This window comes from Erpetoichthys calabaricus, chromosome 12, assembly GCF_900747795.2.
Source record: "Erpetoichthys calabaricus chromosome 12, fErpCal1.3, whole genome shotgun sequence".
Lineage (NCBI taxonomy): Eukaryota > Metazoa > Chordata > Cladistia > Polypteriformes > Polypteridae > Erpetoichthys > Erpetoichthys calabaricus.
The window spans coordinates 129474877-129493657 of record NC_041405.2 but is presented as its reverse complement, the minus strand read 5'-3'; the positions used below and the strand labels follow the sequence as shown (position 1 = coordinate 129493657).

At 38.9% G+C, this 18781-nt stretch overlaps 1 protein-coding gene across 7 annotated transcripts in view; it reads left to right on the top strand.

Moving 5' to 3' along the window:
• Positions 1-18781, top strand: part of mast3b (microtubule associated serine/threonine kinase 3b) — a 187153-nt gene that overhangs the window by 108537 nt on the left and 59835 nt on the right. For all 7 annotated transcript variants that reach the window (XM_051935048.1, XM_051935050.1, XM_051935049.1 and 4 more), the window contains 2 exons: positions 4382-4470; positions 16116-16188. In XM_051935048.1, the coding sequence (XP_051791008.1) occupies positions 4382-4470; positions 16116-16188 (162 nt within the window). The remainder of the gene's footprint in view (positions 1-4381; positions 4471-16115; positions 16189-18781) is intronic.

The window sequence follows — 18781 nt, the reverse complement described above, 5'->3', positions numbered from 1 at the left end:
TCCCCTCTGGCAAGCGTGCCATAGGTTCGCCACCACTGTAGTATGTGAAGTTAGCATATTTCCCATGTATACTTGCATCTTTCCTCTCAGAACAGAAAGACCTGGAGTTGTGTGGACTAGTAAGCACTGTCCACATCCTTGCTAAGGTGTGGGCATGCACAACTTTTCATGCTTTGGTGCATAAAACTTTCAAGTAGCACACAATGAAGTGAGCCAAGAAATCCATTAATCACCTAACCTCCAAAAAGTATTAACAGTACAAACAACCCATAGGCATATCCTTTGAAAACTGACATTAAAGTGACCCAGTTAGTTTATGTTATTTGTGCATGGCGTGAATAAACTGGCATGTGTCCGTCTTCAGGTGGGTGGAGTGACACGTTCTGGAGTAGTATAAAAGGAGCTGTGCTGAGCAATGTGTGGATCGGAAAAGTATTGGACAACACTAGGTGCAACAGGGGCAACTTAGATTGGTGGCAATTTCCCCATGATGACGCTGTGAGAGACAATTTAACATAAAAAAGGAAAATAAACTCTGTTTCACTTCAGCTGTAATTTTAGACTCTAATGCTAATATAGAGCTTTGATTTTTAGCAGTTACCTGTAAAATCAATTTGCTATGGTTTTACTGTTTTTTCTGGCACAGAATGATCCTTGCAGTACTTAAATGTAAGTTACACTTGGTGATTACATGTCCGATTATACTGTACAATAATATAGAATGAAGTAAAGTAACTTTTATAATTGTTATTATGTATACAAACTAATGTAGAGTTAAATGAACAGGAAATTAAATCAAATGAACAACTTCAATAATATTTAATTTGAAACTAAACATATTGGGTCAAATGAATTAAACAAACTGCATAGACAGATAGATTGGTACAGAAATGACTTAATGCCTCTGTCCAGGTCAGCCTTTATAAATCTATTGTGTTATGTGTGTGTGTTTGTGTATTCATCTCTTTTCTCTTCATCATTAAGCATGTGCCTTGGTAGGGCAAACAAGTGGTTGTCTGTCTTCACTTATAAATTTCTTTACATGTATATTTAAATTATGTGTCTCAAAATCTACTCCTGCAAAAGTTTTGCAAATCAGTAAGCCTGGTCACATAACTAAACAAAGCAGACTGCAAAAATCCCAGTTAAATTCTGTTGCAGTTATTGTTGGACATAGGTGAGGACAAGTACTGAAATAAAAGCAATAGGCTTGAAGCCTGGAACTAGGCAAACACAATGTAACATGTTTGAACAATATTACTTCCAAAAAAATTCACCTATCATTGTACGTTTTTCTTTGCATTCAGGGTGGATATCTCAGAAACTGCTTATTCTAAAATTTTTTCTCTTTGTTAGGGTTTATTTGGTCAGTAGCTCTTCACAAAACAACAAAACGAGACATTTTCAAGTGAAAGCTCTAATTTTAAGAAGTAAAAATCAATTTTGATTTTCCACACTGATGAGATGCTAAAATCACCCTTTTTCCCCATTTCGAATGTTGTAAAATCAAAATCCAAACTTAATTCTATAGTGAATTTTTGACTCCATCAGCAAACAAAAAAAACATCCATTGTCAAATTCTTTGACCATTTTGTTTTCTCCTGTTTGACTTTATTATATAATAAATTGTACATACTTCAATAGTTTAATGAACGACCTGTCTTAATAACAACATAAACAAGTGTTTGTTTAAAAAAAAAAAAAAAAAAATAGAATTCAAATCCATAACAGTAAGCAGTACAGTACTCACAGCATAATATACCTGAAAAGTTTGGCTCATTTTTGCTCATGCCAAGTCAGTCCTTGGAGGGAACCTTGGGCACTCTGTATGTGAGACTTCCAGTCTAATGGTGGTCTATACCTTGTACATATTTCAACTAGACTCTTAAATTGGACAAATAGGGGTAAAAATTTATCTATCTCTCTATCTAAATTAATGTACATAATTGTGGCAGATTAACATGGCTCTTATATATCATCTAGAAGCATTTTAATGGAACACAGTAACACTATGTCTGAAACTCATTATTACCCAGTCATAAAGTAGATGATAAATTAGATTCTTTGTCCATCATTGCAAAAGAAAAAAAGAAGAAGAATCATGACATTGAGTCAGGCAAATGATCCTCTTTATTAAGGAAAAAATGTAGATGCTGTTGGTTCCTGAAAATGTGACACAGTTTCCTTTTATCTAAAAATAAATTGTCTAATTTTTAAAGTCTTCGTTGTCTTCTGTCTTGCTTTATTTTTCCAGATGTGTTGCACCCTGAAGTAGAAAGTTAAGTGTTAATGTTGCTGCAGGCTAGGCTGAGCAACTCATTGGCTTCCTGATGGGTGCTGTGCTGCTCTTTTGCAGGTTTCCGTGTTGGTGGCTGTGTCTTTTTGTTTCCTCTTAGTGGTGTTTATACTCTTGATCCCCTGCTGTTTAGCAAGACTGCTATGTGAGTAAAGCTGAGCTCTGCACCAAATGTCAGTTGGACTACTGATGAAAATCTTAAAGGAATACCTTCGTATAACCTTCAGTTTGCTCTTTGGACCATTGCCATCATCTAATGTAACTTGTTCTTGATTCAGTCTTTCACAGTTTTCATCATCAGTACTATGTCCCCACTTGCTCCTGCTCTTGATTTCCATCCCTTTCTGTTTAATATATTTTTATTTTGTGAACTGTTGTTCAGGCAGGTAAAATGTTAAATTAGAAGATGGGGGTTAAAATCTAATCCTGTGGTTTAGCTCATTAAGCCCTAGACATACTTCACACAGGTGCTGCTAAAGCCCAGTCAAATGACACAATCACAGACAAAACACTTTCATACATGATACACTTTCAGTCACTCCACTCCCAGCACTGGCAACCTGTGAAGAATGGTGTCACGAAAGCAGTCTTTGATCACTTGTCCAGCAGTATCTTGCAAGTAGAGTCAGATTTTAAAAGCATTAAGTGTTGTGAAAATGTACGTTTAGGGTATTTTTCTTTGGACTTATGAATTTATTTTCCATATTTCATGGTGTGATTAATGCTGCCATATAGCTCCAAGGACCTGTGCTTTAAGTACATGTATAGAACATCCACACTAACACTCGCACAAGACCTGCTTAGAATCACTAATTACCCTAATGTGCACAAATGTTAGATGTGGGAGAAAATCACACATAGATACTGTATGTGGAGAACATAAACTGTGCTAACCACCATGCTGCCTTGCCACCCATGCATTAATAGAAATACAGATATCACATTGTATGCTTGAGGTAAAGTTGCAGTAAGTTCTGTGCTGTTTTGCTCCTTAAGTACAGATTTTAAGGTTGCCATATGTCTACTTGTCATGTACCCTTTCATATATAAATTAAGCTATGAATATGCAGTATAGAACTAGTTATGACTGGCCATTAGTTAATAAATGTTGATCTAAAAGAAGTGAGCTGTCACAATTCACATTATGTTGTTTAGAGATGTGCTCCCTTAGGGGTCCCATAGGCGTAGAAAAACAAAAACTAAAAATTCCTGCTACTGCCAGTCCTTTGTACTACCTCTTACTTGAGGTTACAGAGTCAACCTACCATTTTATCTAAATTTACTTGCTCAACCAAGATGTGAAGAAAGAACACAACAAGTGATCCATTAATCTATATGTTATACAGTTCCCTTAAATTGCCACATTAGGTGTGTTATTAAACAAAAAATAAAACAATTCTTACTAACAGATAAGACCAATCAAAAGTGCAAGGAAATAACAGAAACAAACTTTAAAGAGCCCATGGTGCTTAGAAATAGGCAAAAGGTATTTGTTTAGGAGTTGGACAAACATAAAGTGAAAAGTATAGCCATTTAAAATGGAAACTAAAATAGTTTGATTGGAATGTGACCACTGTTATAGTAGCTTCATTGATAGACCTAGAAAGAGAGTTCCTTTTGTAAACAGACACTGAAAACTGACTTTATTACCTGGTTCTAAGGAGCTTGTTGGCCAGACCTTAGGAAATTTCTCCTCCTCTGAGCAGTAGTGCCGCTGCCCTATTCTCTTGTACCTTAAATAATGGAGATAGTTGCGTGATTTTCCTGCAGTTCAAACATGCAATACAAGGTCATTTGATATTTCTAAATAAGTTTGCATGAGACTTGTGGGACGTGTTTTGATGTGTTGGTTCAGCTTATGTATCTGTGCATGCAGAGCTATCATGATGTGCTCTATCTTCGTACTTAAGTGATGGCGCCCTCAAGCCCATGCCAGTGAAATGTGGTCTGCTGGCTTTTAGAGGTGTTTTTGTTTAGTTTTATGCCAGTCCATTTGGTTCTGATTCTATTTAGTAGTGTTTTAGAAGATTGTGCTGCCAAGGTTATTTCTGCTTCTTACTTTTTTATTTCACTGTTCTTACACAGCTGTCGAAGCAGCAACAGAAAAAGTCTGGTGGTAGGAACACCTTCACCGACACTGTCGAGACCTCTGTCTCCCCTGTCAGTGCCAACAGGTAAGAACACCCAATTATCGTTTTTTTTTTTCTCTCTCAGAAGTGTGAGTCTTTTTAGCTGAGAGATGTGCCATACTCAACCAACTAGCCATTTGCAACGAGCCAACACTTTTACTGGCAGGTTTAGTCACGAGGCACTATGAAGTCTACCCACCTGAAAACGCAGTTATCCATACACTAAAGCTTATGCATTCACTTGTTCATTTTGGGCCAGTGGGGAATTGCCAGTTAATCTAAACACCATGTCTTTGAGGGGAAAAAATAATCATTTATAACTGGGAAAGGGACTTTTATGGTTTGCTCATAATGTAGTCAGTGTAGGCAGTGGTGCTGTAAGAATTATGTTTCTAGACTTCTCTAGCGCCTTCAACACAATCCAACCTCTGCTCCTTAGGGACAAGCTGACAGAGATGGGATTAGATTCATACCTAGTGGCATGGATCGTGGACTATCTTAAAGACAGACCTCAGTATGTGCGTCTTGGGAACTGCACGTCTGACATTGTGGTCAGCAACACAGGAGCGCCACAAGGGACTGTACTTTCTCCGGTCCTGTTCAGCCTATATACATCGGACTTCCAATACAACTCGGAGTCCTGCCATGTGCAAAAGTTCGCTGATGACACTGCTATCGTGGGCTGTATCAGGAATGGGCTGGAGGAGGAGTATAGGGACCTAATCAATGACTTTGTTAAATGGTCCGACTCAAACCACCTACACCTGAACACCAGCAAAACCAAGGAGCTGGTGGTGGATTTTAGGAGGCCCAGACCCCTCATAGACCCAGTGATCATCAAAGGTGACTGTGTGCAGATGGTGCAGACCTATAAATATCTGGGAGTGCAGCTGGATGATAAATTAGACTGGACTGCCAATACTGATGCGCTGTGCAAGAAAGGACAAAGCCGGTTATACTTCCTTAGAAGGCTGGCTTCCTTCAACATCTGCATTAAGATGCTGCAGATGTTCTATCAAACAGTTGTGGCGAGCGCCCTCTTCTACGCAGTGGTGTGCTGGGGAGGCAGCATTAAGAGGAAAGACGCCTCACGCCTGGACAAACTGGTGAGGAAGGCAGGCTCTATTGTTGGCATGGAGCTGGACAGTTTAACATCTGTGGCAGAGCAAAGGGCACTCAGCAGGCTCCTATCAATTATGGAGAATCCACTGCATCCACTAAACAGTATCATCTCCAGACAGAAGAGCAGCTTCAGCGACAGACTGCTGTCACTGTCCTGCTCCACAGACAGATTGAGGAGATCGTTCCTCCCCCAAACTATGCGACTCTTTAATTCCACCAGGGGGGGTAAACGTTAATATTTAACATTATACATAGTTATTGTCTGTTTTTTTCACCTGTATTATTATCATTCTTTAATTTAATATTATTTATTGTATCAGTATGCTGCTGCTGAAGAATGTGAATTTCCCATTGGGATTAATAAAGTATCTATCTATCTATCTATCTATCTATCTATCTATCTATCTATCTATCTATCTATCTATCTATCTATCTATCTATCTATCTATCTATCTATCTATCTATCTATCTATCTATCTATCCATCCATCCATCCATCCATCCATCCATCCATCCATCCATCCATCCATCCATCCATCCATCCATCCATCCATCCATCCATCCATCCATCCATCCATCCATCCATCCATCCATCCATCCATCCATCCATCCATCCATCCATCCATCCATCCATCCATCCATCCATCCATCCATCCATCCATCCTCTCCTCTTTCTCTCAGGTGGGGGTTTTTTCTTCAAAAATATCAATAAAATTAAAGAAAAAAAATGTATCTAGAGAACTCATTTGGACTCTGAGAGAACATAACAAACTCATCAGGTCTTTAATTTTTTTCCGCAGCCTACATTTTATATATCTCTCTATTATTATCCATATTACTAACCGAGAATGCTAAACCGGATGGACGTAGGGACATCCGGCCATGGGCCGTAGCCTCAAAAAGACGTACTGCGCAGGCGCCCCAAGAAATGAGGCGCTGCGAGAGGCGGCCGCGACCACAGAAAAAAGGAGTGAGCACAGAAAAAAGGAGTCAAAGAAATGAGGCGCCGCGACCACAGAAAAAAGGAGTCAGCACAGAAAAAAGGAGTCAAACGCAGGCGACGCACACAGCGCCGCATGAAACCCATTGCACACGAAACTAGCACACAAAAAAAAAGAAGCCGCTCGCGCCCACCTGCAAGCACCCACCCCCCCCCTACAAGCACCGGACGGGACACACACAAAGAGGACGATTCAACAAGCCCCTGGCACACAAAAAAAAAGAACCCAAAACCACCCCGCCCACCCTACAAGCAAGGGACGGGACACACACAAAGAGGAGGATTCAACAAGCCCCTGGCACACAAAAAGAAAGAAGACGCTCGCGCCCCACCAATCCGCATCCAACCCCCCCCCCACCCCAGAAGCCGGAAAAGCACACAGCGCCGCACGAATCCCATTGCACACGAAACGGGACCCACACAAAGAGGAGGATTTAACAAGCTCCTAACGCACCAAAAAAAAAGAAGCCGTGACCGCCACGCCAAGCCCATTAGAGACGAGACATGGCACACGAAACGTTCACAACAACGACGAATCAGACCCACAAACACACTAACATCAATAAGAAGTGACACCCAAAGCCCCATTTCTAAAGGAACCGTCCATATTAAACATATGTCATCTCAACACCTTCACACTATGCAGCATAGGTGGATCTCCTTACAATAAACCACTATTAACCGTTCAACTGCAGAAAAGGCTCCATATTAACAGTCAGTGCGATCCTCCTTATTACTTATCCATATTTCGCACGCTGAGGAACAAACAAGTCATGAATACACACTCACGGGTACAAAACGATTCGGCTCGGATAACGGGACCAAACACATGAACCCGCATGAAACAACAAAATACACGGCGGCGCATACAACGCGCTTCTGAAACTCCGGGAGAAAAAATGTCTCGGCTCCAAAAACGCAAAGCTCAACTAACCCCGTTACAGAGATGTGCCCAAATGGACAGACACAATGAACGTAGACGCATACAGCGCGCGTCTCAAAGTGCTGCATCGAAACAGGCACGAGTTCAAACCGAAAGACCTCGCGTCTCAGACATACAAAAACGGGAGCGAAGAGACAGCATAAATGAACGCAGACGTCTACAACGCGCATATGAACTGCCAGAAAACAAGCAAGCAAGGCTCCAAAAACAGAAAGCTCAACTGACCGACATACAAAAATGGACAAGGCTCGATACAAACAATGCACGACGTAGACTGAAACGGACTTTTCGCACAGCACAGGCGAATCGATTACACCTCCAAAATAGCGCGTCCCAAATACTGGACATGCAACAACGCGCCTCTCAAACGCCACAAGCAAAACCTGCCCGTCGCGGACATCAACGCCAGACACCTGCTAAACGCTTGCGCCACTTGGCTGGCCACGCGTTCAATAATGAGTGCACTATTGAGGAAAATTCATTGGGATTAATGAATGTCATTTGCAATCATTGTCATTCACTTAACTTCCCTGAAGAAACAACTGGCAATACAAATAATGAATTTACACGTTGTTGTCAAAAGGGTCAGATTAGACTGCCTCCTTTACATTCATATCCTGAATATCTACAGAAGCTTCTAACTAACGATGTGCCTGAAAGTAAAAACTTTATGAACTGCATTAGATCCTACAATAGTTCATTTGCTTTTGCATCTACCGGAGTACAGATCAGGCCACCAAAAGGCAATGGCCCATACTGCTTTCGCATATGTGGACAAATATGACATCCGTCTTGCGAAACTGTTAATTATTGATGAATGTACAATGGCATCCAGTCACTTACTCAACACCATTGATAAACTTCTACAAACGTTGATGAATAATAATATTCCCTTTGGAGGAAAAGTACTTTTATTAGGAGGTGATTTTAGACAATGCTTGGCTATTGTTCCACATGCCATGCGCTCAGCTATTGTTCAGTCCACCTTAAAATACGCAGACAATTGGCATTGCTTTCAAACAATACAGTTAGTACAAAACATGCGATGTCCAGATCCAGAATATAACAATTGGCTATTACAACTGGGAAATGGTACACTCACCAATACAGATGGACTTCACCCAGATATTATTACAATTCCCCAATCCTTTATCTGCGACGACTTAGTTACAGAGATATTTGGAACAGCAATCTCATTGGACCAAATACCCCCTTTAACACAACACACTATATTATGTCCAAAAAATATTAATGTTGATCACATTAATAACCAGGTCATTTCATTACTTCCTGGAGAGGCACGGCTCTTTCTAAGCTCTGACAAAGTTGACTCTGATGACGACAATGAACATCTGAATTTCCCCTTAGAATATTTGAACACTATTAACCCGGCCGGATTACCACAACACAATCTTAGCCTTAAAAACGGAACAATAATCATGCTATTAAGAAACCTTAACACTAAACAGGGTTTATGCAATGGCACACGTTTAGTCGTCAACACCATGACACACAATGTTATTCAAGCAACAGTTCTTACAGGATCACATGCTAACAATACTGTTCTCATTCCTAGAATTGACCTTACGAGTTCTGACCTAGAATTACCTTTTACATTGAAACGCCGACAGTTCCCCATTAAACCTGCATTTGCCATGACCATCAACAAATCACAAGGACAAACCTTGGACAAGGTTGGCATCTACCTCTCTGAGCCCGTTTTTGGACAAGGACAACTTTATGTTGCCTTCTCACGTGTTCATGCCAAGGAAGACTCATTCAAGGACAGGACACCATCTTTACTACTAATGTTGTGTACAAAGAAATATTCCAATAAACCATTACTCTGTGCCAAACACTGTATTGTTTGCTTTCTATATGCATCATCCACACCTCCACACTATTCTATATCTCATTCATACATCTCACTCTTTGTCATGCCCCAACGCCAGGGGTTGGCGAGCGAAGCGAGCAGGGGGCGGAGCCCCCTAGTATTATAATAAAAAAAAATCTTGGGAAGAGAGACGAGACATGATTTTCTCAGAGAAACACTTTCACGGCCCGCGATCACGTCTCATCTCCTTCCGAGATTTTTTGTTTATATATTTGTCCACTATATAGACAAAAGTATAGGGGCACCAACAGGGACTTTAATAACATTGCCTTCAAATACGTAGACTTTAATATGGATTCGGTCCCTCCTTTGCAGCTATAACATCTTCCACTCTTGTTGGAAGGCTTTCCACAAGACTTTGTGGAATTTTTCTGTTGGAAGTTTATGCCCATTCATTCTGTAGAGCATTTATGAGGTCAGGTACTACTGTGGGATGAGAAGGCCTGGCTCACAATCTCCATTCCAGTTCATCCCAAAGCTGTTTGATGGGGTTGAGGTCAGCATTCTGTGTAGGCCAGTCAAGTTCTTCCACACTAGTCTCATTCAACCATGTACATGCTGGAATAGAAAAGGGCCTTCCCAAAGCTGTTTTCCCAAAGTTTGAAGCATAACATTGTCCAAAATGTCTTGGTATGCTGAAGCATTAAGGTTGCCCTTCACTGGAAGTAAGGAGCTTAGCCCAAACCCTGAAAAACAGCCCCACACTATTATCCCTCCACCACCAAACTTCATAGTTAGCACAGTGCAGTCAGGCAGGTAATGTTCTCCTGGCATCCGCCAAACCCAGACTCTCCTATCTGACTTCTAGACAGAGAAACATGATTTGTTGCTCTATAGAACACATATTTCCACCACTCCATCTGACGCTAGGAATTCTACTTGGTGATGTGAGGTTTGAATGCAGCTGCTTGGCCATGGAAACCCATTCCATGAAGCTCCTACCTCAGTTTTTGTGCTTACACTAATGCCTGTGGAAGTTTGGGACTCTTTAGCTATGTAAGCAGCAGAGTGTTGGCAACTTTTACGCACCATGCACCTTAACAGTTGTTGGCCACACTCTATGACTTTACGTGATCTTCTGTGGCTGAGTTTCTTTGTTCCTAAACGCTTCCTCTTTCCAATAATACCACTTAACAGTTGACCGTGGAATAATCAGCAGTGATGAAATTTCATAAACCATCTTATTGCAAAGGTAGAATCATATCACAGTACCACACTTGAAGTCACTGAGCTCCTCCGAATGACCCATTTTGTTTCACAAATGTTTATAAATAGAGCCTGCATGGCTATTTGCATCCTTTTATACACCTCTGGCAATGGGACTGAGTGAAACACCTGAATTCAATAATTAAGCAGTGTGTCCCAATACTTCTGTCCATATAGTGTGTGTCATGAATCATGGGGTTACCTCCACAGTCCTCCACAGAGCAAACACACAGTCGCACTGTTGTAAACTAACCTAATATGTACATCTTCACATGTCACAGGAAAACTGGAGTACTCGGAGAAAACAGACACAGGAAAAATGAGCAAACCCTGCATAGACTGTGGCCAGATGTTGGCTTTGAACTTGAGATGCTGGATCCCTGAGGTCATTGTGCCTCCACATACTGTAATTGCTGTGAATTATTTAAATTCTATTAACTGATTTAGACACCAAATCACTGGCCTTACTTTTTTCAAAAAGCACAACATGTTTTGGATTTTATGACTGCCACATTTTTAGACTCCAAATTGCTGGGTACAATGTACAGTGTTGTTTGGCACATCTACATTTTTAATGGATACCAGCCTTTACAAAAATGCTTACCTTGAGTATAAACTATCATTGTGACCACATCGAAGGATGCATAATTTTGTTTTGTTTATGTGGCTGGTACCTTTTTAATTCTGAACTTTTGCAGACTCTTTATGGGGATTCCTTACTTGTACTAAATAGGTTTCATAACAGTAGAGCACCAAACATGCAGATTTTCATTCATTTATTATTCACTTAACTGAATCTTTTCATTCAAAGTAGCTCCTAAATAAAATATGCTATGTAGAAATGTTCTCATAATTCTCCCAAATGAGCCCTGGCAGCTGAAGTGACTTAACAGGCAGTGATATAATACTGGCTTCCTTATACATTGATAGACTGGCTACACACTACAGCATCAATGTTTACAATGTTAAGTTTCTTTTTAAAGTTTTTGTTTCAATGGTTTTCTGTGAATTGTTTGGCAATGGGCCAGTTCCAGCCTTTAGCACAACGTTACTGGAGTAAGCTCTATCACCTCTGACCCTGGGCTGGATTAACCCAACTAAGGTATGGATGGATGGATATTACATTTTTTAATAAAATAAAACTCCACTATAAATAAAATATAATGTGGTGCACTTTGTACATGTTGTTTAAAAAAAGCAGCCACTAATAAGCAAAATTTGTTTTAAGACACTTTTTTATTTGCGTGATAAGGAAGTCATTCAGCATCATCCTGTTCCATTTATGTTTGGTTGTTAGTTGAGGTGGTGGCATTGAAAACACAGTAAATCGAAGATACCCTTCATAATGTGTTGGTGGCAGATTGAAGTAAAGCTTAAAATTTTTAAGTCATTCAGGCAAATAAGTATTTAAAAATCAGTTAACGTCATAGAATTAGTAGTTTACATCTTCTTAATACATAGTACATGGTCATTTGACCCATCTGGGCAGAGCAAATAATTTCAGATTGGCTTTCACTAAGCTGTTTTTTCTTTTCATGTTACATAACCTACTAAAATTAAGAACTGAATCCTAATCCTGGGTTAAAAAAACACTGAATAAATGATGGCAGGGTGAGTGAAAGAGATGGAAGTAGCTATGGCGTGCTATCATGCTTCATATCAAATTCTAGAAAGACATTTTAGTATTAGCTTTGTAATGCCAGAGACAGTGGTTAGTAAGTAAATATAGTCAATATTTAAAGTGCTAGTGTGTTCGGTGAAGCTTTTATTTAAACTTGCATTTAAGGATGGCGACTACTGGTGTTTTGTTTGTGTGTCTCCTCTCCAAATGTTTATCACCAGTCTAGCAGTTCTTGTTTATGGACCTATGCATCCATTTTCTGAATACCTTTGTGCAGTCTTGCTATAGTTTGTCTCCTTTACAGATTTATAATAAGTTTTAAAAATTCAAATTCACCTATCAGTGATAATAGTTGTTTTTAAGATTGGCAGGATGTCTTTATTTACTTTGCTAACTTTCAGCCTGATCACTGTGACAAGAATGTGAATGTGAAGCTAATAATTCATATTTTAACAGAAGCTCCCCTTTTTGTAGAAATGTTCTAGAAGGAAGTGATTAGAGTCCAGATGAAAGACTAAAAGCAGACCATTGGTCTCATTTTAAATATTTGTTAGAAGACACAAATAAATAAGGATGCTTGAGATACAGTATTAGTTCAAAAAACATTTTGACAACAACTTAGTCCAATTCAGGGGCTGCAGCCTTTCCTGGCAGCATTTTACACAAGTCTATTGCAAAGCCCACTCTCTCATATGGTACATACACACTCTTACTAGGTCTAACCACTAACAGTGGTTATCAGACTCAGTCCTATAAACCCCATTTGCCAGCAGGGTTTTATTCCACCCAAGGTATTATTTTCGAGTGTCTGTGTTTGAGGTCAGTGTAGAGTTTATTTAGTTTTTGAATGTAGCCAAAGATTTACTTCTCTCTAGTGACATATTCAAATTACAATATAAGCCAAATCCACTGGAAACGTGTTTATTGTTTCCTAACCAAGTCAACGTGAATATGAATTCCATTAACTGCAAAATTAGATACCATGCAATCACTTAGAGACCACTGTACCTTTGGAGGCTCATTCATGCATACACAGCATATGCCAGAACCAGTCCACTTCATATGCTACAATGAAGAGATGGGCTACAGAATTTTGTTGTGGCAGAATGTCTCTTGAAGATGATTCAAGGGCTGGCTGGCCTTTCTCATCACTGATAGAAGGAAATGTTGCCACAGTATAGTGAATTATAATGCAGAATCAAATATAGTACATGAAATATTAAACCGTATCTGGATTAGTTTGGGGTCAGTTGAATTGGTATTTTGTATTGGATTCCCTGAATTTTACTTTTGAAATTAAACATCACACCATCCAGTGTTGCAAGATAATCCTGAGTTAATGAGTGGAACTGGTAGAACTTGGGATAGTATCTCATAACGCTGGATGAAGCCTGGATACTTCACTATAATTGAAAGACCAAACAACAATCAAAATTCTGAATGTTTGGTGATTCTACAACACCACAGAAATTCAATGTCCAAGTCAAGTCAAAAATTATTTATAGAGTACATTTAAGGTCACAGACATGGTTTCCAAAGTGTTGTACATGAAAGTAAGAAATTAAAGTCAAAGATTATTAAATAAAAATGTTAAAAAGATATAAACTTCAAGCAGTAAATGAAAAATAATAAACAGTTAACAAATAATTTGCAATACATGAACAACTAAAAGCCAGAGAGAAAAAATGTGTTCTCAGCAAGTAATTAAAAATGAACAGGTTTAGAGCTGCTCTTATCTGAAGTGGTAGGCTGTTCCAGAGCCAAGGAGCAGGCACCGAAAAAGCCTGATTCCCAATCCCCCCATCCCCCAGTTCCTTGATTGTGGTATGGCCAGTAGCAACTGGTTAGACGATCTCAAGGATTGAGATGGGACATAATAGACGAGGAGGTCAGACAGATAAGCTGGGGCCAGACCATTTATGCTTTTAAAAGTATGCAATGAAATTTTAAAATCAATTCTAAGACTGATGTGAAGCCGATGGAGTGAAGCCAAAACAGGAGTGATGTGCTCACGCCTACGTGACCCAGTTAAGAGCCCCGCTGCAGTTTTGGACCAACTGCAGGTGAGAGAGAAGATGTCTTGCAGTATTTTGCTAGTGGGCCTAAGTTAGAGAGAGGTGCACTGGATTGTCCAAGAAAAGAGCTATCAAAAACATCTACACACATTTTTTCATTACATAGTGGGTGAAATTCATATTTATTTCGTGCCTAAAAAGGCCCACATAACTGGTCAGTTTTATGCTATGACATTGACAACAATCCGGGAAAACTGGTTAAGCCAGCATTGCACTAACACAAATTCTAGTTGGAGAGGATGTCAAACTGGATAACTGAAGTTGCCGATATGTTACCTGAGGACATCTGACTACACAACTTGAAATTGCAGGGGATGACAAATTGGATGACTCCATGACGACTTTCCAGCCCAGTTTCACATTTCCAAAGTATTGCAAGGCTGCCCTTAGCCAATAGCCATTAACATGCTTCCTGACATAGCCAGTGCTGTTCAGGTACAATTGCAGGCCTATTTCTTTTTTCATTCTGTTGTGGTACGTAAAATATATCAGCATGATTAACCTCTCTTCTGTTTGTGAGGTCAAAACCACCCACATTCCTTATTCTTCATAGCTCACATTACATATTTTGTACTTCCAGGTGAGCGATCATTGGTTGCCAACACTCACACACACAAAATTGAACCTGTTTGGTTTTGTAGCGACGAGTCACACACTGCTCTGATTGAGCCACTGAGGATGTCAGATTACATACAAGATTGTGAACCACAACTGTTTGCTGCAACTGCCCACGACTTGCTAAGATTATATTAATGAAGTCTGCAACTGAAAATCACTGGAAAAATTGTGTAATGTGATGGGGTCTTTAGAAAAACTGTCATCTGTATCATGATGGAGCCCTTCCTTCCACTGCATTAGTTGTAAAGGCTGATATGCGAACTATGGATTAAAAGATGTGCCTCACCCACCCTGTTCTCCAGACCTAGCCCTGTATGAGTATAACCAGCTCCCCTAATATGAATGGCTTCTCTTCATGGGACATACTATGCCAGTGATGAAGATGCCAAGGCAGCTACAAAAGAGTGGTTGTCCAAGCAATTCAAAACATTTCATCCAAGTGGCACAGAAATGTTTTTGTGAAATTTATAATAGGTATATTTTTTTTTCTCCGTGATTATGTAGAAAATAAAACTTATTTAGTTTTACTGGCATTTCTGTTTTTAGGTCAGGGTGAAAATGTTTGGTCTCCCTTTGTAACTACATTATTTAAATTTGTACAGTTCATTGTGAAGAAATGTTTTATTAACATTTGTGCAAAGTGTTTTTGTTAATCCGCTTCCATTTGTAATCCTGTGTATCATACTGAAATTTATGGTAATGACTAGTAATCTCCTTATTTCCTTTATAGCTTTTAAACAGTTCATTTCCCCTCCTAATCTCTTTTTGTTTCTGATGAAATGGCTCATCTTCTCCGGTCTTTCTTCTTAACTCATAAACTGACGTCTGTGATTAAACTATAGAATTTGTTGAAGCATCATGTTTTTAGACTAGGGATCAGAAATCTACGTGGAAATAGACCTCTTGCACCTGTTTATTCCTTTACTCATTGTTATATAAAAGGTGTCAATTAAAAATGTGTCACTGTGCCTACATGGTGAAGATTCTTCAGTAAAATAAAACCTCAGCTTTTCTCTTTCTCTTCCATTTGTTTTTGGTCTTACCCACGTACTCTGAGTATTAAAGAGTGTTTTTTTTTTTTTTTATTTAGCATTCCTTTACGTCCTATATAATGGGGGAAAATATAATCTTAGTAGCAAAATATATGTGTATAGCCACTGTCCCCATCCCTTACAGTTGTATAATCTTGTTCTGTTTTTATTTTATTTTCAGCTGGTAGCAGTCCGTTGGACAGCCCCAGGAACTTTTCCACGAGTGCCTCCCTTAACTTTCCCTTTGCTCGCAGGTAAGCCAGTCTTCTCAATGACAAGTACCTGGCCAGTGTAAGTTGCCCCCAGCCTCATCCCCAGTGACTCCTTGTATCTGGTGTAGTTACAACAATCCTTTTCTTTTAAGTAATGAGGAAAAAGTTTGCTCAACATCCATCCGACTACAATTGTGAACTGTGCCTTTTGTAGATGTAGAAAATTTGCAGTTATACTTGTATGCATTTAGTTAGAGAGGGGTTACCCCTTCAAAATCTGTATGCCAAAGTGAGCATTTATTTATTTATTAAATGATGCTGTTGAATGCATTACAGTGTCATCTCTTACATGTAGAGTACAAATAGTAATTGTGGATGGACACTATTTAAAACATTCTGAAGAGTCTAGAGGAAAACTACAGAACTATATTTGAACAAAGCATAAAAGAAATGTATGTAAAAAATGATTTTTCTGTACCTTTTCAATAACACATTGTTGACTTCTATGCCAAGATCTCTTGCAAGATAGTGCTATTTAATGGAAAGTACTTATTATTATTAAAGGCTTAAAAAAACAATGAGGCTGTTATATAGCCAATAACTCTCTGTATTCCGTGTAATTCACCAACACTGCATGTTAACTGTGGAACAGTTATTCTGCTACCAAAGATAATGAGCCAGGTATAATTTGAATATAGGAAGAAAAAGTGATTTATTTAACTTTTTACACTAATTTGATGGTGGAGAGGATTAAATTGCCAATTTTGTAGTTTGCAGACATGTGTAGTGTTGGGTACCAGATGTGTTGCTCTGTTTACCATAGAAGCAGTAGAGGTATCTACAAGAGAGAAAAAACATCTGATTGTGAAAGTTGATGGGTTATTTGATTGCACTTTTCACAAGCAATTTAGTACTTACTGTCATATACCTTAAATCATTTTTGAGTGGCCTAAGAATATATATATATAATATATATATTAGCCCAACAATGCTTGCCAGTCCAAAATAATATTCAGTCAAATTTTGAAAGTCCCTAAAGTACCCTCTCTATTTCTCAAAAATAAGTGTCAGTGGGTTTATAAATGTACTCACTAATGTAATTGAGCACATTTTGTCTGGTTACAGTGATATGTTAGATTCTGACTTATTTAATCTAAGTAGCACTTCTTCATATACAATTTCTAAATAACTAAATTCCTAAATAATTGATAGTCCCTGTTGCTGCTGAGATGATATCAACTTCAGACAAATGCAAGTTCAGAGCATTTGCTATTCACTGTGTGTATATCTGCGTTCACCCTTAACTGTTGTTGATGCACTTCACCTCCTTCCTAACTAAAATGCTGAGGAATTAAGACTGTCTTGCCTTTTCTGCAATACTTCTCTTGGCTGCCTTTTAACTTGACCAGTGTCCTTCTATTTGTAAATCATTGCTGTCTTGTTCTCATAAGCCCTACTCTTAGTGCTGGAATTATTTATCTTGTAAAATTTGGACAACTGTTTTTGCTTTTCCAACTTCTTTTTTTAGTTCTTCATTTATCCACCTTGGAGATCTCTTTAATTTCTCACTACTTTTAAATTCCACGACACACTTACCATTAATTTTAGTAAGATAATTTTAACATGCTCCAGGTCTCCTGAATAACTCCACTCTTAAAAGTGGAGCCAGCTTTTTTTTTTTTAAGACTTTGCCACATCTGATCAAAATTTGCCTTACTATAATTAAAACATTTTTTCCCCCAATTTCCTCATTTCTATCTAGGGTTTTAAATCACCTGTAGCTCGCAAACCGTTTAACCTATTGACTTAGGTAGGAAATTTGGTGCGCATATACTATGTGACGCCTACTATCTGCTTTTGGGGTGATGATTGACATCCAAAGTTATTCCTCTTTTTATTTTTATTTTATTGGAGAATCAGATCTCAGCAGCGGCCAGCAGGGCGGATGTGCGCGCGTCTGTACGTGCTCTGTTCTCATCCCTACCACCTTCGCCATCACTTCCCCTACCTTTTCATATCTTAAATCATTCTTGAGGCAGATTAAAGGGTTAAGTGAAAAATTAAGGAAAACATACTAAGTAATTGCAACACAAACACTGACTTAATCAGTTTTAACGTGAAAGATGCAGATGAAAGAAGAGAAGAAGCAGACCACTAGGGTGGAGAAAAGAAGAGCTGCTCAGCAAGTAGCAAGCGCATCAACCTCTGAGCAAATGAATGGTAAACATACAGAGAGATTATGAAAACTATGAGTGCTCAAGGCAAGTGTGTTTACCGCATGTTATTGTGCAGTGCACCGTTACTTATTTATTTGATATTTGGACTTAAGTTTTCACACATTATACACTTTCACGTCAGCATTTTGTCATTATTACTATAACATGAAAAAGTTTCTGTTTTAGTTATGTGTTCAGCATTTCTTGCCTTGTATTTCCTTTCATCCTACATTTACCCAGATCGTTGTAGATACGGAACACACATGTAATGTATGTATTCCAAATAACAATATATTTTTTACCCTATACAACTCCATACACCTCATACCCAGATAAACAGACTTGAGCTCCGAACATTTTGCATCTGACTTTAAGTGGGGTGGTGGGATAGCAGGCTGCTTGTGCTGATTGACACATTT